The 25,551-nt window shown below is 43.5% G+C and overlaps 1 protein-coding gene across 4 annotated transcripts in view; it reads right to left on the minus strand.

Moving 5' to 3' along the window:
- Positions 1–8,973: 8,973 nt before the first annotated feature.
- Positions 8,974–25,551, minus strand: part of CA8 (carbonic anhydrase 8 (inactive)) — a 55,157-nt gene continuing 38,579 nt past the window's right edge. For 3 of the 4 annotated variants that reach the window (XR_013637512.1, XR_013637511.1, XR_013637513.1), the window contains 3 exons: positions 19,017–19,129; positions 11,478–11,679; positions 8,974–9,893 (listed from right to left, as the gene is read on the minus strand). Coding sequence is in view for 1 of the 4 variants with exons in the window: in XM_078864140.1 (XP_078720266.1) it covers positions 11,545–11,679; positions 19,017–19,129 (248 nt within the window). In the remaining 3 variants the exon portion in view is untranslated. Of the gene's footprint in view, positions 9,894–11,476; positions 11,680–19,016; positions 19,130–25,551 lie in introns of those variants that run through there. The other variant, XM_078864140.1, reaches the window with a different exon arrangement.

A 25,551-nucleotide genomic window follows, 5' to 3' on the forward strand; every position in this document is an offset into this window, starting at 1 on the left:
ATAGAAGCCAAGGATCTTCGTCGCGTCTTTCAGGAGGTTTTTGTGACTTTTTTTTTACCCCTTTCGTCTTTCCAAGCATGAGCACGGCATATCGGTGCCGTATTCTCCAGATTATAGGATGCACTTTTTTACCCATGTAATTTTAAAGCAAAAGATGCCAGCGCGATATATAATCCGATCGGTGTGTACGTGTGTGTGTGTGTGTGAGCGACCATATTTGTACAAGTTTATATTCCGGATGATCTTATCATCCAGAGAATATGTGTATGTAAATATGTGTGTCAATGTGCATGTGTGTGTTTCGATTGGGAGCGATGACCGCTGGATAGTAGATTGCACCACAACCCTGACACACCAGCGTTAAATTAGCAGCTCCAAGTTATCATCACCCAGTACCGCTGACCCGAGACTCATTCTTGAATGAGGAATATCTGAGATGTGGCCAGTGATGAACAATGAGTTGTGAAACTGACGTGGTGTTTAGATGTAAAGCTTTCGTGACTGCAGGGATTCATATTCTTGGTTCTTTTGGTAAAGTCACGTAGAAGGGAAATAATAAAATAATACAACATAATACAAATTCTCACAACGTTTCGGCCACAACGCAAGCAGCCATCCTCAGGTGAAGAACAGAGCTGAGAGAGGACGCTGTCTTTCTGACAGCTCGGTTCTTCACCTGAGGATGGCTGCTTGCGTTGTGGCCGAAACGTCGTGAGAATTTGTATTATGTTTCATTTTTATTATTTCCCTTCTACGTGACTTTACCGAAAGAACCAAGAATATGAATTCCTGCAGTCACGAAAGCTTTAAGTCAAGAATTATATAACAGAGCCTTACCAAACCCCATTGAGACATCCCTGTGTAAATGTCCCGAGTTGGGCTGTTTGGCCATTTCTATCAACGAGTTTTATTTATGTGACAAGAACCCAGGGTACCAGAGAAAACTAATGCAGTAAAGGAGGTAACGCTCAAAGATCCACACAGATGGATTCAATAATCAACTGCTGTCCTGCCGCATCTTGTTGTCCAAGGCTACAACACCTGCTTTTCCGGGGCAATCACCATTTCGGCTCCAACCTGCTTAGCTTCCAAGATTGGAAAAGATTAGGTGCATAAATAGTGATTTACGATCGGCTGATGACGGTGTTTAGCTTGATCATAGTGTTTTTAGCTGTGAATTCAGCTCAATAAATCTAACAACAGTAATGCATTGAAAAGCACTGGACGACATTCGTGATAAATTAGCACAATTAGTCATGGCCGTACATTAGAATGACCATTACTGGCCCAGAGAAGAGTGGTCGCATTCATGAGCAATTCATCGTCTCTAGACTTTGAACCGTTACAGGTGTTTTCGTTTAGCTTGATATGGAAACGCTGCCTGTAAGCCAGAGCCTCGGAGGTGGGAAGAGGAGCGTGGTTGTCTTGTGAACACAGTGGCCCCTTTATGGGCATGTGCAATTTTGACAACTTGGTTCAGTGTCGCCAACCTACCAACCTAACACTCGGTTGAGCATGTGTTTTTTGTATGTGAAGAGAGGCTCACTACGATAACACATTATTATTTTATTATCATTTAACTTCTTTACCCATGAAAGCCTCACTGAGTCTCGAGACTATTTTTGATCGCCCCCTACCGCCAAGTTTGTCACAGTAGTGCGGGCGGTGTTGCCACGTGTAATCCCAACTTGGCCTTTCCCCCAGTTGTATTTCGTCAGTGATATGTGATTCGCCTGGAAGACAGGAGGTCATGGCTTCGATCCTAACCCTGACACCTGCATATTTGGAGTTTAGATGTTGCACCCGTGGTCGCGTGGATTTTTCTCCGGGTCCTCCGGTTTTTCCCTCCACATTTAGAAACGTGCGTTTAGAGTATTTGGCAACTTCTATTAATTTCCACGCGATAAGCCACTTCGTTGAGCTATCATTTGTGGCAAGGTCGCTTCTGAAAAAAGAGCCACATAGCTCAGTGGACCTTACCTGGTAAAATAAATGAATAGTTTAGTTTATAACTTGCAAAGCAGTGCAACCCCTCAACATGCTTTAAAATGGCCCACACAACGTACTCACTAGGGGGCGCACTTTCGAACACGCTCTGCTATGACAATCAAAATGATAATGCAGTACATATATTTTTTTGTATCCTCGTAGCTGGAATTTAGCCAAGTTGAGTGACAAGCGCTATATAATGCGATGGCTTTTCTTCTGCATGATGACCCGGTTGAGAACATGGCACAGCGGCGTAGCGGTAGCCTCTTGTTGCTGCTGCCTGTTAGAGAGGTTCACGGTTCGAATTCCAGCGGCCGCCCTGATTATCACTGCGAGTGTAATTACTGTTTGTTGCACAACGGACGTTAAAGATCCCTGGACGTGATTGGTGAGAGGAGGTCATTGTGTGCCGGCCAACTCAGGTGCGATTATGCAATCATCGCCCTTACTGGAAGCCCAATGCACCGGGTCACTCTTGCATATTGTGCTCTACAGGTGGCTTGACTTCTCACCCGGTTAAACAAAGTAAACTTGAAAGCTGAACTTGATCATCTCGCTAAAGTTGAGAGCCTGGTTTAACCACGGAGGGCTAAATATCTCGATTCCAACTCGGGATCTCAGTTGTGCCAGCTCTGACCGCGGAACAACCCGTGCAGCTAACTCCATCGAAGCTTTGCGAGCAGTGTTCTTGGTTCTCTCGGTAAAGTCACGTAGAAGGGAAATAATAAAATAATAAAAATAAAACGTAATAAAATAATTCTCACGACGTTTCGGCCACAACACAAACAGCCGCTGTCTTTCCAACAGACCTGTTCTTCACCTGAGGACGGCTGCTTGCGTTGTGGCCGAAACGTCGTGACAATTATTTTATTATGTTTTATTTGTATTTGTATTATTATTTTATTTCCCTTCTACGTGACTTTACCGAAACAACCAAGAAGATGAATCCCTGCAGTCACGAAAGCTTTAAATCGAAACATGCGTGCAGTGTTCAATTTAAACAAGAAGCTGGTATTGGAATGGTGTGAGTATTTAAGCACACATCCTCGCAGCGGCTTTTAGCTGGCCATCGAACACTGCATAGCGCGCTTTCAGATGCGCTCCTGCGGCCGTCTGGAACGTTCTTCCTTCCGATATTAGGGAGCCACTGAAGTTCTGCACTTTTAAATCTCGATTGAAAACGAATTTATTTAGAACTGCTGTTTGCGTTTAGTTTGTTACCCCCTCTCCAATTAGCACGGTTGGCTACGTACGGTGCGAAAGAAGTTCGACACACACATACACACGCACGTGAGCCATGGTGAGCGCAATTGGGCTCTTTGGGAGCATACAGTGCGCGTGGGCTGGTCTCATAACACAATGGCCCCGTGCGATCAGGATGCTGGTGTCGCAAGTTTAGCAACACGAGGTCATGGCCACAAAACAAACAAAGGAAGCAAAATGCTCCGGAACCGGCTGACAAGCCGGCTTTACACCACGCGGCTACTGTCCACGTCTCTACACAGGCTCACGATGGGCCGTAGTAGTGTTTCGCAGAATTGTGCGTAATTACAACGCGAATAAATTTACCGCCCTAGGAATGAGCGCATAGCGCGCATTAGTGCGACTGCCCATGCGTGTGTCTGACATGAAGGTGATTTTCTAAATTGTTGCGATTTTTTCTTTAAATTGAGCACAAAATGAAGAGGCGAAGGTAGACCCACGGTGAGGCTGTATTGTGGAATTATTATATTTGCGGTGTTTGATTTTACTATGTATATATGTATTTGTTTTAATTATCAATCGCAGCTCTCATTTAGCAACCCTTAGCCAGTAATGGATATTCCACATTCTTATGGTCGACCCAGTCTTACACAGGGCATTCGTTATGTGTTTTATCTGATTTCTGCAAAATCAGTAGATTCAACAGAGAAATATAACTAAATTGTATCAAATGTACACGTCATATATTTGTATTCAATATTTGCCCCGCACATTACTATATTGTTTGAGAAAATTACAAGGTAATGACATCTGGTTTATTGATTTTTAAATATATCACATGTTTTACTCTATTATATTACTGAATTATAATACATTAATACCGGTCACAAGACTATTGGAGGGTTATGCTTGGGATGTTTGACCAAATCGCATACGTAGGAATAACACTCAAAACATCAACACCGATAGATTGAAGGGGTCGTTGTTCCACTGCCTTCCACAGTCCACCTCACAAGAGTGCAGTTTGGGGTGTCGCAGACACAGGCAAACACACCCAGATAAATCGTCTCCGCATGAATCACTCACACGGCGACTCCACGTTGCTACATTACGTGCTGGCAAGGAGCACTATGCCGCACAAACCCCAATGAAGTGCCAGAGGTCACGTGCACAGCTATACAGCAACTGTCGTTATCATCAGCACTGCGCTGATGATAGGGGGCTCAAACGTGCATTAGAGTAGCATTGACATTCAACAGAACCAACCCCGGCAGGGCTTAGTGCCAAGCTTACCTCTCGCCTCGAGCTATATGAAGTAAAACGCTGCACATTATCTAATGCCCTGTGCAGTTGGGGGTGGATCCCAGGCTAACCCGCGAAGATTAACTCCGTAACCGTTGCCCACAAGTCCGTGCACAAGTGACGACTGGAAAGCTGTTCGTGTATCAACATTGAACGGCCGCCGGCTCCATTACTGTGGGGGCGATGTTATCCAACAGCTGCCATTGGCGGTTTTCAAAGCCATATGGTTCCATACTCGGGTGTGTTTTTAAAGTGAAGACTTCACTACCCACCAACATTTCACGTACGGTATTCCTTCGTTAACACTTAATAGATGCATACTGGTATTCATATTCTTGGGTTTTTTCGGTAAAGTCACGTAGGTAAAAAATGTAAATAAAAATAAAATAAAAATCACGACGTTTCGGAGGCAACACAAGCCTCCGTCTTCAGGTGTGTTGCCTCCGAAACGTCGTGATTTTTATTTAATTTTTATTTTTTACCTACGTGACTTTACCGAAAAAACCCAAGAATATAAATCCATGCAGTCACGAAAGCTTCAAATCTAGAACGTATACTGGTATTATAGTTTTTCTTGCCACCAGGTCCTTGTGATACAAATGCCAGCCAGGTGGCAACTCAGCGTTTCATCGCTCTGGGGTCTATTAAATAAGAACCAACTTCATGGGAAGTGAGCAGTGGCTGTCCTATTTATCTACTCACTCTTCTATAGGAATGTGTGAATTTCCACCACTGGTTCAGGGATATGAACAGTAGATGCCCCCCCCCCGCCCCCGCCCCGTATGGCTTTCTGGAGTGAGAAACCACGTGGCTAGTGAATTTCGTAGTGGTCAGCATGAGAGAGAAAATTGGCTGTGTTTAAGGAGCTGAACCTTTGGATAATTGTGCAACCTGGTTTTAATGAAACCACCGGAGTAGAATAAGTCCGTGAAACACAGTGGGGGGGGGGGGGGCACTGGCATTTACATTTCATTATTCAGTTTCAACTTCAATTATGTGTTCATTACATTATTTTAAAGTTTAGTTTTCAGCCTATTTTTTTCATTTTCAGTATACTACGTTTAATTTAAATCAAATATCACAATGACCAATCTGTTTGGCCACTGCGTTGCACATGGGCTTATCTCGCAAAACCTCTGTTACACAAAACATTGGTTCCATTCCCAGCCACAAAAGCCAATCCCACTGTACCACACAACGTGAAGAAAAGAGTTTAACTTCAGCAATAGCGAACAGTGCCCTGTTTTTAATCTCATCAAACGATCGTTGTGGGTTAAAGTAAACCACGCAAGCAGTGAAAACCTATAAGGAAATGAAATATTGTGAACTTACATGTGTAGTCAAGGGCAAATATTAAAAACAAATAGTTAAAGCATTTCATTAAAAATTTCATTAAAAGTTTTAACTATTTATTTCAACTTCTTGGTTCTTTCGGTAAAGTCACGTAGAAGGGAAGTAATCAAATGACTTCCCTTTTTACCTACGTGACTTTACCGAATCCTTGCAGTCACGAAAGCTTAAAATCTAGAATTTACCGAAAGAACCAAGAAGATGAATCCCTGCAGTCACGAAAGCTTTAAATCGAAATATTTATTTCAACTATATGGACTTGCTCCTCCCTACACTAATGGCTTCCTTCAGCCATATATTCCATCGAGTTCATTGAGATCCTCAGATTGTGCATTGCTCACTGTGCCACGTTCTCAAGGCTCCACACTTGGGGGTAACGGTGCTTTTGAAATTGCGGCCACCTACACTCTGGAACTCGTTTCCCTTCGAAGTCAAGGGGACTTCCCAGACACTTACAAATCTTCAAATCTCGACTAAAAAACGTTATCTGTTTTAAATTACTTTCTCTCTTTAGTAATTTTCAAACGTCTTTCTCATTTCTTCTTTCCTTGATTGATGTTAAACTATTTCTGCCTTTCCATGCATAGCGCACTGAGAACGATTTATACATTTAAATTAGTATTATTATTAAAGCCTGAAATGGTGCAAAATTTTGAGTCGCAATCACACATTTTTACAGGAACACATTGCTTTTTTTTCCGTTTAATCCACTTTGCCGAGGTTCTACAATCTATATTGATATCACACCACGGTCGTCATGCGTGGAGCAAATACGCGAGGTGTAATTGGAGCAAACAATTTCTATGCTAATTTGACACATTTACAGCGGCCGTCATTAAGGCCAAAGTGTGTCCAGAGAACGCACACGAGTGCGCGCGTAACAGGTTTAGTAAATTACACTCCAAATTACATCCTGACATGGAGGCTCTTTACAATTATGACTAAATAATTTTGCTAAAAATCATTAACGCTTAAGTGCCTTTCTCACCGTTATGAAACCCCGACGCGTGTTGCTTTGACAGTCGGCGATTGATATCCAGTTGTTACGATGCGTTTTTTTTCAAGCGATCTAGGCAAGATCATTCATAAATGAGGACCATGAACACACAATGGCACGTCGTTTTACAGTGGCAGTGTGGCTGTTAAGGGGAAAATATTGGTTGAAACTTGATCAAAGCGGCATGCTTGGTGGAGAAGTAGTTTACAATGTATTATTTGATTACAGGATGGGAGCATGTGTAAATAATTCCCAGATCGTAGAATGCACAGTGCAGTTGTTAAGGTCAGCGTGACACGAGGATTGTTCAAAGTGTGGTGGATACCAGCATCACACATTAGTAACACACCGAGGACAACGTAGAGTTTTTGACAACAGCATGGGGGGGGAGCCGTTTAAAAACTCTTACTTTTTTCAGCCAAAGCCCTTTTACAAGACATAGGGGGCTGGAGTCAAGGTTTAAATGACATTTGGGTTAAACTTTCATAAACTTGATATCTCAGCCCATTTCCATGAAAGATGGCATGCAAATGTAGCTTTTACAATGTCTAACTTAAAAAAAAAATACAAGTGGCAGCTTCACCTGATACGTACTCATGTACTTAATTTTAATAGTCCTGTGAAATAAATAAAAACATATACATATCGATATGCTGTACAAATTATGACTGAGTGACAGGGTGGCGCAGTGGTAAAACGTGCGCCTCACAGCAAGAACAGCCTGGGTTCAATCCCCGACTCGGACGTTTTTCTGCGTGGAGTTTGCTCTTCATGGGTTTCCTCTGGGTTCTCTTGTTTCTTCCCATAGCTAGGACAATGCACACGATGTAACAGGAAATGGCCAGACATCTAACTGTTGAAAAACTAACTATAAATTACCCAATTAAGAAAATGCATAGCAACATTGCACCATTCTGTGAAAACTTGGCAGGACCCTCCTGTAAAAGTCGTAACACTCAGTGAGCCTCTCCTGGGTAAACCAGTTACATAACAATTGTTCAACTGTGATGACATCATATACTTGGCAAGATACAAGACAACATTTCAGTTATCAGTCCACATATCATGCACACAAAGCATAACGGTGAATCATAGTCAAGGCATGGTGAACATCCCTCAAACCTAGGGGCCTCGAATGCAGCTTGTTTTAATGGCTGCCATTCTGTAACTTCGTCTGTACCAAATGTGGCACTTTTAGCAATTTTTTTCAATGTTAACCAGAACGATTCGTTAGCCAGGCGCCGGTGGCGTACACCTGTAGACCAGTATTTTGGAGGCGAGGTTTTGCGGATGACAAATTTTGCGAAAATGCCCTCCCTACGTTAAGGCATCGAGTTCATTTTCACGTGTCGGGGATTGAGTGTGATACCCCTCGCACACATGGGTTTTCTCTTTGTACACCGGTCTCCTTCCACATCTATACTCACAAATCGAGTTGGCCAAATACATGCCAACCGTAGGACCACAGAACTTGGGCAATTGCCGTCGCCGATTCTGGCTGCCTTCCCGCTGGCCTGCGGTTGCCCGGTGCTCTGTGCAGACAACCGTACGCTTCACAAACCCTTACAGCGCATTGCGATGAATGACGCTCCGTAACTAACAAAACAACAATTCATGACCGCCATTAGCAGCTGCCCTGCCAGAGCTCTTGTGCCAATTCTTTGCGAGCAATGGTGAAGCGTGCTCACTGGGTGGCCGGTAAAACAAAAATAGCACAGGAAAAAGGGCACAAGTGAAAACTAGAAAAAATGGCAGAGTGAACGGGTTAGGGTTAATCATCTCTTTCATTCAGATCTGTATATAACTGTTAGTACAGTATTGTGCCATGTTTTCCTACTTACCACTTGTGCCATTCTTTCCTGTGCCAATTTTTACCGATCGTGCTCACCGCCTTGCCAGAAGCAGTGCGATGCTCAACCACGACATCACACGCGTGGCATTATCGCCCCCTTAGAATCAACCCATTCTCCTCGGTACGTCAATTAAATTACTGGACAGCGCGCCACTGATCGTCTTGAAACAGGAAACTTCATTCACCTGACTAACAGAAAATAGAGATACGTTGTCATTGTTTTCATAAAAAAAACGAAACGGCCTCCTTTGTATGAGGATTTGGCAACAAATATAAGGCCTGATTGATGTAAAATTTTAATGAACATACAGTACGGGCACTGGTACTCATGCAAAGGCGCCGCTGGCTTTGCTGCCAAAACCCGCATTGCAGGAAACACCCTGCTCGCGTACCTGCCACAGTAAATCAAATTTAATTAACTTTGTTGCTCAAGCATGCTTATGCCTCACTCCACCCCCCCCATTACAGAGTTGAGTACATATTTTTGAATAATATATAGTCTTTATAAATATGGCTTTGATATTTCATGGCAGGTATTATTTTAATGAATGCCATATTGGCAACGTTTGGGTACCGGCAGAAGCACAGTCACACATGCTCATATTTATCGTACATTGAACACAGAATAAAGGATTTGGGATATCGTAACGAACACCAAACATTGTTTTGGACAAATTGCACAACGCAGCAATAAATATGTTGTGAAGTTTAATGGCCGGCAGTGTATTTATTGCAAATGCATAAAACCGATTCCTTATAGCACATTACAAATTGGACGTTTTTATTCGCAAAATGAGCCATGCAATTTCTCGAGACCAAATTTAAAACCATTTGGGTTTTTTTTTATTACATCAGTTACAATGAGAACTTTTACACGAAACAAATGTGCGAGACGCCAAGGGACATATTTACGTCTTCCTCCTGGAAATGCTTCTTGTAGCCTCTTCTGGTTATGTGTTCATTATCCAATGTTACCTTGGTTACCGCCTTTAATCCGATTCGTGATCTTTAAACAGCTGTACACGATATATCAGAGCTGTTTTTAACATACACTGTACAATTAATCATCCATGAGAAAATAGTATACAGAGCATATCAACATATACGTATGCTATGTTTGGTATGTATATACAGAAACGTGTATATGCACGCTTGTTATAGAAGACCAGCAGGCTGGAACGCCACTGATGTTTTCTTTTCCTGTTGGTGAGATAAAACAATCATTCCTGTTTTTATTAATGTTTCACTCGACCAACTTGCAAATACACAAATCCAAATATATCGCTCGTGATTTATAACACACACACGTTCGCACGCCCATCTGTACTGATATATATATCGTTGAACGAACAATATATTTCACGTTTTTCTTTTATTACACATTCATCTTCGTGGACACATACAGTAGAAACGTGAATTTCCACAGGCAAAGTCTAATTACGTGCAAATAATCTAGTGGCAGAGAGGATCGGTGGCGCAGTGGTTTGCAAAGTGGACTGTGAACCCGGCTGCCTGAACATCGATTCCGGATCATTGGCGGGCAATGTCCGAATTGGTTCTCTGGGTCCAGCGTTCAACAAATCCGCACTGAATAGCATGGTTCAGGTCAGGTCAAACAACTCCCCATGACCGACAATGATATAAGTCTTCACGCAGCAACTCATTGACAACGAGCCGTGAATTAATGGCAAAGTCGTGTCGGATTATCTCTGTTAATACGAGCGTGGGAGGGCACTCATCTGTGTAGGCGGCTCAGAATTGGTGGCAACAATTTCATATTTCCCCCGGTGGAGTCCAGTTTCTCGTGAGGATGAACGCCTCCCACAAAATGGTTCTCGTGTCATCGCAAACCCCGCACGCGTGATCGGCTGGGTCGACCTCCACCCACCCCCGATCAGAAATTTGAAATCGCAACATTTCGATAACAACAGCGAGTCAATCTCCCTGAACACTGTGTGTGATAGTAATAGGTTTTTACCAGAGGTGGGACAAAGTCATTGTTATGCAAGTCCAAGTCGAGTCGCAAGTCATCAAATTCATGACTCGAGTCTGACTCGAGTCCAAGTCACATGACTCGAGTCCACATCTCATAGGTGGGACAAAGTCATTGTTATGCAAGTCCAAGTCGAGTCGCAAGTCATCAAATTCATGACTCGAGTCTGACTCGAGTCCAAGTCACATGACTCGAGTCCACATCTCATAGGTGGGACAAAGTCATTGTTATGCAAGTCCAAGTCGAGTCGCAAGTCATCAAATTCATGACTCGAGTCTGACTCGAGTCCAAGTCACATGACTCGAGTCCACACCTCTGGTTTTTACCCTTTCAACTGGTACAAAAACTGACACCTTTATACAAGGCATCATGTTTGCAATAACCACAACACAAGCAGTCAACATGCAAACAAAAAGAAACAACTCTGATAATGATATGCACTGTCCTTGAAGTTGATTGGTCCACACCAGAGACAGCTTTTCTTAGAGCCTAGTCTCACATGGTGTTGGAAAAGGCGTCATCTGGTCCAACACCAGAAAAGCTCTCGGGTGTGGACCAATCAACTTCAAGGACAGTGCATATCATTATCAGAGTTGTTTATTATTGTTTGCATTTTGACTGCTTGTGTTGTGGTTATTGCAAACATGATGCCTTGTATAAAGGTGTCAGTTTTTGTACCAGTTGAAAGGGTAAAAACCAATTACTATATTTTGCCACTGGTAAAGGAGATGTCTCATAGTGTAACTGTGTGTGATGCAACCTCGCCGGATATTGAGCGCGCGTTCACTCACGTAAATTGGGGGGTGGGGGTCAATCTCGTAAGCGGCCGTGGCTGATAAAAGTGTGAGCGTGCGTCAGTCAGGGGAAGGAAGCGCGGATGACACGGTCGTTGAGCTGCTGAGTCGGTCGGAAGTTGTCGCCAAGTTGACCGTCGCAGCCGTCGGAAGGCGCCACTCCCTTGCTGTGCGTGCGCAGCCTCCGAAACTCCTCGATCTGCCCGCGATGGTCACAGAGAAACAACCCGCAGATCACCGCAGCCCGCCACTGCTCCACCGCCGTTGGCATCAGGGGACCGTCCATAAGTGACGTCACGCGATTTTGGGCTATTTTTGACTCCCCCCCCCCCATCGTCACAAAAAGTCAGACCCCCGCCCCTCTCAAATATGACGTCACAAAGCTCTGCCCCCCCCCCCCCCAAAATATAAAACATGCTTCAAATCGCTTTAAACTATTGTTATTGTAGTGCGTATTTAATGTGGCGCTGCACTCTGATGTTGTAGGAGAAAACATTGATTAAAAAGTATATTTAATTAAGTAGAACGTGTCGTCTATATTTATTTAAAGTTGCGCATTTTAATGTAACGTCACATTTCTCAACCCCCCCCCCGCTCGTCACACATCGTCACAAATGTCTGACCCCCCTTAGGTGCGTGACGTAATTCATGGACGGCCACTATCTTGCAATTAATCAACAGCTACAGCGCATCACCACTGTTCACTGCCGCGCAGCGCCAGACTGATCCACGAACAGATCCGATCTCCTTCTTTCATATAGCGAGGCGTTGATCAACCACGATTATATAAGTTCATGTCGAGGTTGGTGAGCGAGCCGGTGGATGGCTTTTAGGAGTGGCCACATGGCGAATATCTTAAATGCTGCGGGCGAATGATCGAAGCGCGCAGTGGTATATGCTATGTGCTCCGTGGTTTGGGATTAGTGACCGATGTCGCACTATCGGCTGTCATTAATTGTCCGTGGATATCGGAGATAGCCACCCCAGCCGTACGATGCAGAACCATTTGAACTATAGAGTTCTAACTAAATCACCTTCCATTACGTATCTCCACATCCAAATAAAATACAGTTCCATCCATTGGCCTATGGGCATTCAAGCCTTGTGATTATCACTGTGTGAAAGAAGTTCAACATACGTACAACTCAGGACCAGTTTTGTCAAATTTAGAGTTCGTCGGCAAGAATAAATCTCAGCAAAAAAAGATGCTGACTGTTTACCGAATGTTATTGGTGAGTGCCCTCGCCTCTACAAAATGGGCCATCAGTAACAGATTAATCATCTTCCATGGCATATCCCAACATAAAAATTAGATAACGTTTGGTCCATTTGCCTTCTACACCCATCAAGTATTATTAACACTGCCAGAGCGCGATTAATCAGAGCAGTATGTCATCACAAAGCCACTTCTGCCCAACATCACATTTAACACCGTAAGCACAATCACGGCGTAATTAATCCAAGCCTGCGGCACGTAACCGCTGGCCTGCACGCTGCCTTGCTGTGTAATGCTGCTCGAGTATCATAAGTACGTTAACACTATTGCAGTGCAATTAATCTCCAGCTACAGTGGCATTACTGGTCACCAGCTGACTCGCCACTATTTGTCCTATCAACACTATTCACACTTTTGTGGTCCAATTAATCCACTGCAACAGTTCACCATTTACTGACCATCGCTGCCCGGCACCACGCCGACACCACCATTTATTATGGGCGCGAGAACCATAATCACCACTATGGTGTGTAATTAATCTACAGCCAGAGCACATTGATGGCTCTTCGCTGCCTGCCATGTAGTTACACACACGGCTCCACTATCACCAGAACTATTAACAACACGACGGTATTGGCACCATCGTAGTCTCATGAAATCCACAGCCGCACTGCATCGCTGGCTAATAACCGCTCAGCCTCCACATTGCTCTATTACCATTAAGCACGAGCACTTAATTCGGATTGCCGCCACCAATCCAACCCACCCCCTGCCGCTCACCACCGCGGCAGTCACTTTTTTTTTCATTTTCATCGTTTGAGCTGGCGGGACGATGTCGCTCGGCTGGCCCTGGAACGCCTGGGAATTCCCTAGGAAAAACTAGAGTCCGTCGCCTGGGAAAAGGAGGTCTGCACTGCTCTCTACTCAACACGCTGCATCCGCGACCCTCACCTGGACACGCGGATTGAGAAACGAACGCACGAGTTTCTATGAATGTAAATTTGCTCAAATAATAACTGCAGCTATTTTGCATGCGTTTCAAAGCAATGCATTTACATAGCAGAGCGGCAGATTTATTCCACAGCAGTGAACCGGATATAATTACACACTGCACAGATGGTTGGCTTAAAAATGTAGTTTCAACAAAATTCATGGATTTGGGGATGTTTGGAGGCATTGATATTGATCGCAAATGTTCGTCGATCAATTAAAAACGGCACTAGATTTGTTGCAGATCAGAGTTAACAAGTATTCTGACATAAACGTGCATTCATTATGTATGATTTGCGGCAAATACTCACAGCGCGTGTGTATAAATAATTGTCAGTGACTGCTATGTATGTAGGAGAACATGCATATCTAGGCAATTTTTTAATGTGGATCGACATCAGAATTATTAAATGAGAGGTGAACAATTACAGCATAGAGTGCTTTTGTAAAACTTCACTTCTTTTTTAAATGCTCATTAAGAAAACAATCAGTAGGGATGTTGCCATCTGTCACATGTGGACGAGATACGCACACACTGACGACAAAAAAAACGAAGGCTGAAGAGCTGAAAAGTGAGCAAAAAGGCATGAATTGATTGAAACTCATAATTACACTGACAGAGGAAGAAAAATAACACGGATCAGGGAATCATCACCAAGTAAGGGGCATCACATTGACTGTCAAGGAACGTAATTGGACTCGGCCAGGATGCAGCTGCTGGTCGAGACTGGTGGTAGAATGGCAGCTAAAGGAGGGAATGCGCCCAAGAAGACAAACCACCGGGTAGATGGAGCGATGAGGTCGTGTCACACGCAGGAGCGAGACGGAGTGTGGCATCGCTGAACCGCTAGGAACGGTGGTGGCGTGGCAAGGTTTAGGCTTTCGCGAACGATACTATTCTTCATGAAGGTTTTTTTTTGTTAGATCGCTTAAATATATGGATCTGGTTGTAATCACCAGCGAAACGTCGTACTCGATTGTAAATGTTGTCGGTTTACTCGCCATCACACCGATGTGCTGAAGTTATAGCTAATTGGCACGTTTTGTTCACGTGACAAATATTACTAATCGGCTGTGCCGGGTGGTGGTGGGTTAACCACACATATATATTTACTACTCCCAAAAACCTTCATTATGGGTGTGGTAAGGCTTTTAACCGACCCTGGGTTAATGACGGCGACGAGGACGACGAAGATGATGCATGTGGGCTGGGTATCGTGGCACATGCTTGCGTGCGATCGTTATGGGAGCAGGGTTGTTGGACTCGCACAGATGTTGTGTGCGATCGGCACGTGTCACGTGATGCACGTGCGAAGACGTATAGCGAAGTAAGCTCGTGAGCTGTGTGGAATTTAAGCGACCTCGCCTCGTGTGCCTCGGCCATCCGAAGGTACTCCGGTTTCCTTGCGCACACAAAACGTTCTAAAAATACAAACTCACTGGCACTCGGGCCAAGATATTTCTGGCTAGACAACAACATTATATAACTAATATCCTGGATTAAGCAGCATTCGTTTGAGACGAGCATCAAAGAGAGCTGTAACAAAAGCGAGCAATACTACTGCAGCAGCAGGAGCAGCAGCAGCAATAGGACCATCGTCACATTGGATTTGATTGGTGTAAGTCTGCACGTTTTCTTTTCTCTGTACATTACGTTGTGACTACTGGGTGAAAGGCACTTTAGAAGTGTACACTATTATTATCATCATCAGTGATAGTAGTAGCAGCACTAGGCATATCATCATCAGATTCATCAACCAGTTAGCGGTGTGAAGCAGTAGCTGTCAGGCTGCAAGCGATCACCAAATTGTTGACCCACATACGCTACTGGGCGAGCTGCGTTACTACAAACTTCACAAACTTACTTTGGTAACGCATTACAGCTCAGGACAGAAAGCCAGATGAAACAGGCACCTTAAGCTGCCCCCCCCCTCTACTCCCGTCCCTGCCACACGTGAACCTCTCCCCACGGAGGAATCTGTCCTTACTCTCCAAGGGACTTTGATTTGTATCGTTCAACTGGAACTGCTGACAAAAGGCGTAAATGTCACCGTGTCTTCCTGTGCGTGCATTTCTTTGGTCATCGTCCATCTGCGTCACACAAAAGTATTCGCCGCAGTAAACTTATGAAAACTACGGTACATTCATTCACAAATCTCTTGCTGAGTGAACCTAATTGCATTTTCACCAACATAGAAATATAAAGAAAGTTGTAGAGATGGATATTAAAAAAGGTCGTGCTAGATTTTTTTCATGCCACAAGTTATGTCAATCACCATTTGTTCCACCCTTGCGAGAAACGCAGAGGCTTTAACCTCGGATCTCAGAGTAGCAAACTTAATACCTTGACACAGCCATTATCCCTTGAGACAAGAGACAACTTCATATTCTGACATTTTAAATTCAAGGTATCTCATGAAGCCACAATCTTATAATCTACCTTTCATGACCTGCTACTCACGGGCTCAGCAAAAGTTGCCAAGAAGACATGCAACATGATTCGCAACACAAGTCATGAGACCTTTTCCTTGAAATGAGCATTAACTCTAAGTATGTTATGGCTATGGGAAGATTACATTGATGCCAGAAAAGACATATATACATACATAGCTGGATAAATAAGGCAAAGCTGAGATGCAGTAGCGATTTGATGTATTTGAAACTCTATATCTTTTTGTTCTATCTGGAGACAAATCTCTCAAATGAAAGTCTAGACCGTAACCCGAGTGCATTATTGGCATTGCCAGCATTCAGATGAAAACTGGATTCACATTCCAGTATGTGCACAGTAAAGTCCGAACCTCTATTAGCTTGGTCGGGTGACTCACGGCTCAGAGCACAGAGCCAACGCCGCTGAGATGCCGGGTTTTAATCCAACCCGTGATTGAATCGGATTCTCAAGTGCAGATAGTAGATGGGTCTCAGCCCTATCGCCAATGACTACCCGTAGTAGTGCATGTAATAAATTGCACGGATGAGCATGTGCAGACAAATGGTCATTCGAATGAGTCCCAGCAGCAGTGCCGTGAAATCTTCGGCAGACCGTTCCATAACACGGCGCGGTGCACCACAGTGTGAGGGTGCCACACGTGGGGGGGAAGTGCAGATGCATGCGTGTATGTTGAACTTCTTTCGCACCGTACGTAGCCATCGGAGGTGCTCATGACACGATGATGATGATGGTGCCAATAGCACGAGGAGAACAAAATTGAGGAAATGTAAAAAAAAACACCGAAATTTTCATTTGAAAATAACAAAGCAATAATACATCACGTACTCAAGAATAACATGTATACAATATAAGATGTATGGTTCTTGTAATGCCCTCAGTAGGTGCACCTTGTCAGGTTTGCCAACCTAGGGACCATTCCACCGTGCTCATGGGGTGTGAGTAGCAGGGAGAGGGAGCCAATACCAAATGAATAAAGACATTTAAACTTTTACTCTACAACTTCCTGACGAATTTAATTTCTATTTTCATTTAAAACAACCAGCACACTTTACCTTTTGATGAACGTTCTCCCTTTGGAAAGTTTGGGTGGCTGACTCGATATATTATTACATTTCGTGCTTACTGGCCCAGCTAAATAAATATCTGCAGATGGCTTTGATCATGACAAGGGCTTCAGTCTCTCTCAAACCCTATAAATGATGCCTCTGATCATAACCGGGATCAGCAATTACTTTAAATCCAGTGCTCAACACCCACTTTTCCCAGAATGGCTTTTCCTTCATTCCCATTTAATACATGCATGTGCATGAAAACATCGATAACATAACATTGGGTAGGTTTCAAATATTTCCAGCAAAGTGAGGAGATGGACGTGACGATCAAACTCAGCACATGACGGTTGGTGCGGTCATGCTTACCTCTTCCCCCTTTGTGTTACCATAACCTCTTCTGTGTGTGGTCATACTGAGGCGTTCTTACTACAACTGTTGTTTAAATCAACAGCCTCAAGCACAAGCCACTTAAAACCGGCCCCCAGTGTTCGCGGTTTCCACAGTCATGATGACACAGCCGTACATCTAACTGCAGTACCTTTCAAAGCCTCTACATAAAGAGACTTTGTACAAAGGGATTTGGAAAACAGAGATGCCTGGTTAAAAGAGGCATTTGAATATACCGCAGACAACTCTTTCCTTTCTCTCAGTCATTATAATGATGGTCTGTTGTATTTCTGTGTCATCTCGTGAAATACACACGGCTAAGACTGGGGCGGATGGGTTACAAGAACTGAGGGATTTCTGATATAAGGACATGTACACTTTTTAGCATGTCACCACATTGTCATTAACAAACACTGCATTCTGAATTGAAGTTGTGGATTCTGGCAGTGACATTTCTTGTGCATACAGAATAAAAAGCAAGGGTCATATCCAAAACCGTGACTCAATACGTGATTTTGATTTAAAGCTTTCGTGACTGCAGGGATTCATATTCTTGGTTCTTTCGGTAAAGTTACGCATTATTTTCCTTCTACGTGACTTTACCGAAAGAACCAAGAATATCAATACGTGATTTTCACTTTATATTATTGTCAATTTTAAATATTGAACGTGGAAACACGAATTCAGCTTGAGCTTCGAAAATAACACCTAACAGGTATTGTTTTTGAACGTCCAATTACCAAAATGTTGGTTTTAACAAAGGATCTAACTGTACAAATGTGGGACTTGGGTCTCAACATACATCGAGAGAGCAATTAAAGTAAGCTGTCATTAAAATAACACGTAGAATTAGATTTCGATTTTTATTTGGCATGTGTATATGCGTAAACATATAATGCAGACGGTCCTCTAATAGCTGCTATGACAATATTACTCGTAGAATAAGCTCCCAGTAAGCCACAGGCCCAGTGGTGCGATGGAGATGCCAACGCGTTGGGGTTTCCTCAGTGTCAGCGCGTTTGTTTAAACACTTTTCGAGAGTAATCCCAGGGCAGAGCATTCCCCCCCCCCGCCCCCCCGAGATTCCAGCCCAACAATATTGACGACAGCCCTTGGCTTAAGTTGTGTTTTTGCGATCGGAGAATGCTGATAACATTTTCCTTTTATTCTTCAGCAAATGTGACCTTTTTGCTCCTCGCTTTCAGGAGCCGCTCGCTGACACGCCTCTGCGATGATCTGCGCCTGGAGTAACGCGTCCCCTGCTGCGCTCAGAGTCCCCGTCAGAGAGAGTGTGTGTGGGGGGGGGGTCATGCGTCGCCCTTCTGCTTTGTGAGGTGCCGATGGGAGGAGAACCCCCATAGGTGAGGGCCGCCCTCAAAGCAAACGCCGGCCTGCCGAGACGCCGATGACGACGGCGGCGGCAGGGACGAGAGATTTACCTGGGCGTGGGAGAGGGTGAGCGGGTATCGAAAGAGAAGCCACAGCACGTGCTCGCAGCACGGAGGCGTCGTCAGGGAACCTTCGTACACCCAGTAGTCGCGCAGCAGGGGGTCTGCGACACGTCGGAACACACAACAACAACAACAACAAGAAAAGCCACGGAATCCCACATTCAAACCGTTAGGGCAGGGTGCTTAGTGAGTCTTGATGAGCTTCTCACCGTTTACGCAGTGGGCAGGCTGTCCCCACGGCTTGTCACAGAGGGCCAGTCTATGTAAAGCCACTGTCAGGGTGCCGCCCTGAGGCATAAGGCCACAGCAGCAGTAGGAAATCAGAATCTCTATTTAGACTGGACGAATCCGATGAGCTATGAAGCTCTATTTCATATTGGCTTGACAGCAAGTTACAGCAGTAAACAATATTAACAACGATAGGAGTGCAAAATAGAGAAAACGGTAAAAAAGTCACTAAATATAAATACATCGCTCATTATTTAAGTCCAAAATTTCGATACTGTACTGATTATTTCCAAGAAGGATGAAACCGGTAAACAGTTAGAAAATAACATGGCCCACAGTTTTAACTCTGTTGAGTCGGTGGTGTAAAATAAGGCTGTGTGCATTATACAGGCATGCTGTCGTGTGACATAAACAGCCTCATGGGAGGGCCATTCCAGTGGTCACAATTGTGCCTTTTGTTGCTGAAAAATCGCCTTTTGCATGTACAATGGCTCCAGCATGCAGGATAAGTTTCTCATAATATTTAGAAAGTATTATAAATTGTCGCCATTGGGCAGAACCAAAATATAACATAAAAATAAAACATTTGGGAATTCATACTTGGACTATAGTAGATCTGGGGGTGCTTATCTGTGTTGGTAGCCCTGAGCCCATTGTGAATATTCCACATTCCTATGGTGGGCACCAGTCTATCCATAAGACCATCGTCAAATACTAGGCCTGCATCAAATTCATTGATTAAAATCGATTATTCCGCTCATGATGCATGCATGGGAAATTGCGTGTGAGAATTGGTTTACGCAAACCACATGCACATTGCATGATAATGTTACGCAGTATGCCGCGTAGGACCAGGCGAACGAGATGAACGAACAACAATCATACAGACAAGATTGCAAAACGAGTCAACAGAATTAACGCCAGAGTAATAGCGTGATAACGATACGCTCATGCATATATGCTACCCGTCATCACCACAAACAAGCACGATAATTGCACAGTCTTGCAATGCCACGATCCATTTCGCTTCGGCACAAAAGGACAATCTCATCAATCCATCTCTGTGGTTGGTCATCCTCCATGGTCAGTGTGGGATCATGAAATTGGGCAGCATAGACATGGAAGCATAGAAGTATAGTACCACAATGATTGTGCTGCACTGCCCTCTAATGCCCACCACATAGTCCGACCATACACAAATACCACTAAGAAACATTTATATGTAGATGTGTTTAAAGGGTCACTGATAGATGTAGTAAAAGCATAACAAGAAAACGTAACGCAGTGACGAAATGAGTAGCAAGAAGGCTGGGATGGATTAACCCCTTCTGTGAAGAAATACCCACATTGAAACAGGCAGATCAATGTTTGTTCTGATGAAGTGGTGCCACAGCTTTAGGAAGAGCTGCTGTTCCTCAATTTCCTCCCTTTGACCTACTCTCCACACGTGCTAGATTATTGCTTGCGGCCCTCATCCCGACATTATTTGTGTACATCAAGGGTTGTTTTCCTGAGGCCTTCACACAATAACACTCTACTGATGGCCAAAATAGCGAATATAGTTTGTGAGTGATTTCGGCCAACCAATATATATGAAGAAAAGCATACGTGCTATGAAGAAGGGTAATTGCTAAAACGTCGCCTGTTAAATAGGTTTTCCTTTTAAGGCCACACTATTATTGAACAGAGGTGGGACAAAGTCATTGTCATGCAAGTCCAAGTCGAGTCGCAAGTCATCAAATTCATGACTCGAGTCTGACTCGAGTCCAAGTCACATGACTCGAGTCCACACCTCTGTTATTGAATGATTAAAAAAGATTGTTTAAAACTATCAGGTCTAATCTATCAGGTCTATTCAACAAACCCACAACACGGAAGCCCCTTTTAGTCACATTGCAGCTTGTTGGGATGCATTTTTTCCCCCCACTGACTCTGAATGAATATATACATGAATTTGTGCTGCCAATTTGACAAAATAAAATGTTACTACTCATTAATCAGCGTTGCACCTGTTGCAATTAAATTTGCCAGCATCTCTGCAAATGAAATGGCAGCATTCGCTGGTTATCTAAGGCTGACTTGACCCGGGCATTGCCATTGCGGGTACAGTGAGTAACTGAATTTGTTACGCATATAAAATGAGGGCTTTTGGGATGAATGCCAAAAAAAATCCCAGGTCATTCCCACGGATGCACAGAACATGAGTCACGTTGCCAAGCAATTATATCACACATCGCATCTTCAACAACATGATCATGTATCTTCAAAGTCTTTATCATAACCGTCATCGTTATCCCTTCTCTATCTGCTGCTACGTGACAGGCCTGTCCATACGTTGTAGGTGCCATTGCTCCTAGACCTGCGTTGCTGCAATCCATATCACATCTTAAATTTTCTCCCCGATTTAACTGCGTTGTCCTTTTCTATTGTTCACGGCTGGGTTTTCCATTAGAAAATGCATTGACTCCATGGCAGTGATGTGACCGATTTTATGTGACTGGGGGGGAACCAGTCACATCATTAATAATAATAATACATTAGAATATCAGTGATGTGACCTGCTCAAGGTCTGTACGCTTGTGTTTAACAACACAAGACGACCCCTTGATCTTATTTTCGTATGTGACAATTAATTTGCGCACCTACTAAAGACGCGGTAATGACAGGAGATTTCTTTTATTTTTATAAGGCAGTATGTGTACCAATGCTGGTATTTTTTGTCAGACACCAGGAGAAGCTTATTTAAACAAGAACCCACCGCTAGATTGTTTTAAGTAGTATGATATTGACCTTGCCAAATAAAATCATCATCATCAAGTATTCTGTCTATGGACAGGTCTGGGGCACAGTTGTTTCCTCTATGTCACTCTCGTCTTCCGATGCTACCTTCATCCGTCTCATGAATCGTATGGGTAATCTTTAAAACATGGCACTTTTCAAAGAAGTCACAACAGAAGATGATTGCAATGAAACTTTCATCGTTTAAATTTGAGCCGTTCAGTAACATACATTTCGAGTGTGTGTTTGTTTTTATCACTGTTGTTGGTGGGGGGCTCACTAGCGCAGGTCTGACCGGGTTAGGCCGTAGTCTGTCTCTGGGGGGGCATCTCTGGAAAACAAATACCTCGTCATATATAATATATTAGGCCATTTCATCACAGGCACTGTCAACTTAAACTCTGCTTTGGGTCAACAAATATTGAATGGTGCTGGTGCCCTTCATATTGTGGCACACACACATGCCGGAGGGGGTGGGGGGGGGGGGTTTTGCAGAAATAATAAGAAATACTGGAGCTAAGGGTGAACGCAGCACACAAACAGAAACACGCACGCACGCATTACATACAAAATGGAAAAACGATCGAACATTTAGTCCTGCGGATTGTTGGGACAAGCGCTGTTAGTGAGCGACTATTATGGCCGGGACGGTTGGTACAAGCGTGTCGCCTGGTTCATGGCACGAGAGAGTGTAAACCAATGCACCGCAGAGCTACACATCTCCCCCCCCCCCTCATGTGGGTCTTAAAAATTAGAGGGTGTGAGATGGTGAGCTTTGCTCTTACGAACAAATGCCATAGTGGGGTGTTTAAAAGAGATGGACCCAATTTCAAAGCAGTATATTTCACGATGGCAACATGTTACAATTACACAAAAAATTACAAACGGTGTTAGACCAGAGGATGCCTTTTGGCGTCTTAGACGAGGCTTAAAAGAAAGCTGTCTCTCGTGTGGACCAATCAGTTTCAAGGACAATGCATATATTATCAGTGTATGTGTTTTACTTGCATTCTGACCACAAGCATTGTGGTTAATGCAAACACGATTCCATGTAAAAGGTTTCAGTTTGGTGTTTTAACATCTTAACACCTGTTTTGTTGCCAGAAAAAATGGGAAACCCCTATTATCAAGCAGAAAACAGACAAGCCTACAGTTCAATGTGCGGAGCGCAAAGAGCTCCAGCTCTTTTTGGCTTCAAATGGTGGTGCATACATACGCGGCGAGTGAGTACGTGTAGGTATATACATTATTCAAGCCACATTACAAAAGCAATCACGATACAGTACATCTCTCATCAGTGATGGGATCAAAGATATACCTAACTCCCTACCTACCCGCCTTCACACCTCCCTGCCCTACGTTCCTACCTACCTACTCCTGTACCTACATATCCTTTGTTTTTTTCGGTAAAGTCACGAAGGTAAAAAAATAAAATAAATTAAATCACGACGTTTCGGGCGCAACACAAGCGTCCTTCTTCAGGTGGGGACAACTTAGCGACAAGTAATTACTCGTCACAGCCACCTCTGAGACACACTTAAGCGGTGTGCTTCCACCACTTAAGCGGTGTTATTTCACCATTTAAGCGGTGTGCTTTCGCTAAGTTGTCCCACCTGAAGAAGGACGCTTGTGTTGCGTCCGAAACGTCGTGATTTAATTTATTTTATTTTTTTGCCTACGTGACTTTACCGAAAAAAACAAAGGATATGAATCCTTGCAGCCACGAAAACTTCAAATCTAGAATTAATACCTACATATCATTCCTTCCTACATATCATTCTGAATTAATTTCATACTAACTCACCAACCTACATTGACACCTACCTTCACACCGACCTACCCACGCATCTGCCTATCTACACATGCACCTACGTATCTTTATTCATACCGACCGACCTACCCACCTACCTTTATACATACCTATCTAACCACATACCTTCATACCAATCCACCCACCTACCTGTACCTACCTCCCGACCTTCACACCTACCTATCTATCTATCTGCCTTCATATCAATCTAACAATCAATCTGTCCACCAATTTACCTACCCACTTACTTACCTACAACAAGAAGTTCAGCGTATTGCAGTGTATTAATACAGAATGTGCAGTCGAGTTTTCCAGACATGTACGTAGCATGACATTTGCAAGTTATGTCGCCAACAAAAAATCAAGAAATACTGTAAATGTAACTTTGCTGATCTGTGAGATGGCTTAGTTGAGCTATTACTGAATGTGAGTGCAAATTGAAGCACTCAAATATTTAATGCATTAAAGGAATTATCTTCGAACGAAAATATGTGCAAAGAAAGAGGTACCTGCTCCATAACCTCAGCCAATACCTCATGTTGTCACATGTAACAGGACCCTGCGGGGTGGGCTGGTAGGAATAATACTTAGTACCGGTACAGGGATATCGACTGGGTATAGAGGAGTTAAAGTAAAAATTACTGTATTCTAGTGTTTAAAGTTTCGCCGTGAGGCGCCGGAAGCGACGGCCATCTTGTTTATTTCACAGATCGCAGGGGGAGTGGGCGGTCATCTTGTCGGACAGGGTCATGCCAAGTGTTTGCAGTAGGGGGCGATGTTGATACACGGACGGACGGACGGACGGACGGACGATATAATCTATTGGTGGTCTGGTCCACTTCGTTCCTACCAGTATAATAGTTCCTCTGACACATGGGATGTTGACAAGTGGCACTGTCGGTAGTATGTTAAATGTTTGTCCACTGAAAATTGAGTAGAAAACGGACAACTCAAAACAAAAACCTGTAATGCATATGGTGTTTGTAAAATTAAATAATGCAGTGATTTTTCTAAGAACCCTAAATATGTATTTGCAAAAAATAAATAAAGAATCGGCTGGATATAACAATATTTGAACAATCTTAAGCGCCTGGAAAAAATAATTTCGTGAGGTTTTAAATGTAATGAGAGTTGCACTTTCCCATTAAAAAGAGATTGCATTATAAAGAGATGTGTTTTGTTCAACGTCCCGTTGGCTTCGTAAATAGCTTCTGTTGGTAGCATACAATTTGAGGAAAGCACACGTGCTTTGCAGAGAGCCACATACGTTTAACTAAATAGTCCAAGCAAAAAAATTGAAGGAATTTAATTTTATTTCAAGAATTAGATTTTTTATCCAAATTGTAGTTGCTTGCATTGACTTCTACATAATGTATAGTGTTGATTTTTCTCTCCCACGCTTAATATATAACTTGAGTCTTAGCAATGTCTGCTATGAACGTGTGCTTTTACAATCGAGTGTTTTCACGGTAAACATCACACTCACCAAACCAGACAAAGATCCCCCATATAGCCTTCAAAAGACCGTTGGGGCAAGTGGTGTTAGCGAGCACCTATGAAGGCCGGCACGGCACACGCCAGGGCGGGTGACCAACACCACACCCGGTTGCCTATGTCTCCTAAATGCAAATGTTTACACACCGCACCAGGTACCCATTTAGGGCTGAGTCAATCTAGGGGAGGCTCAAGACCTGTTCAGATATTCAT

The sequence above is a fragment of the Lampetra fluviatilis genome, chromosome 17, assembly GCF_964198595.1.
Source record: "Lampetra fluviatilis chromosome 17, kcLamFluv1.1, whole genome shotgun sequence".
In the NCBI taxonomy this organism is placed as follows: domain Eukaryota; kingdom Metazoa; phylum Chordata; class Hyperoartia; order Petromyzontiformes; family Petromyzontidae; genus Lampetra; species Lampetra fluviatilis.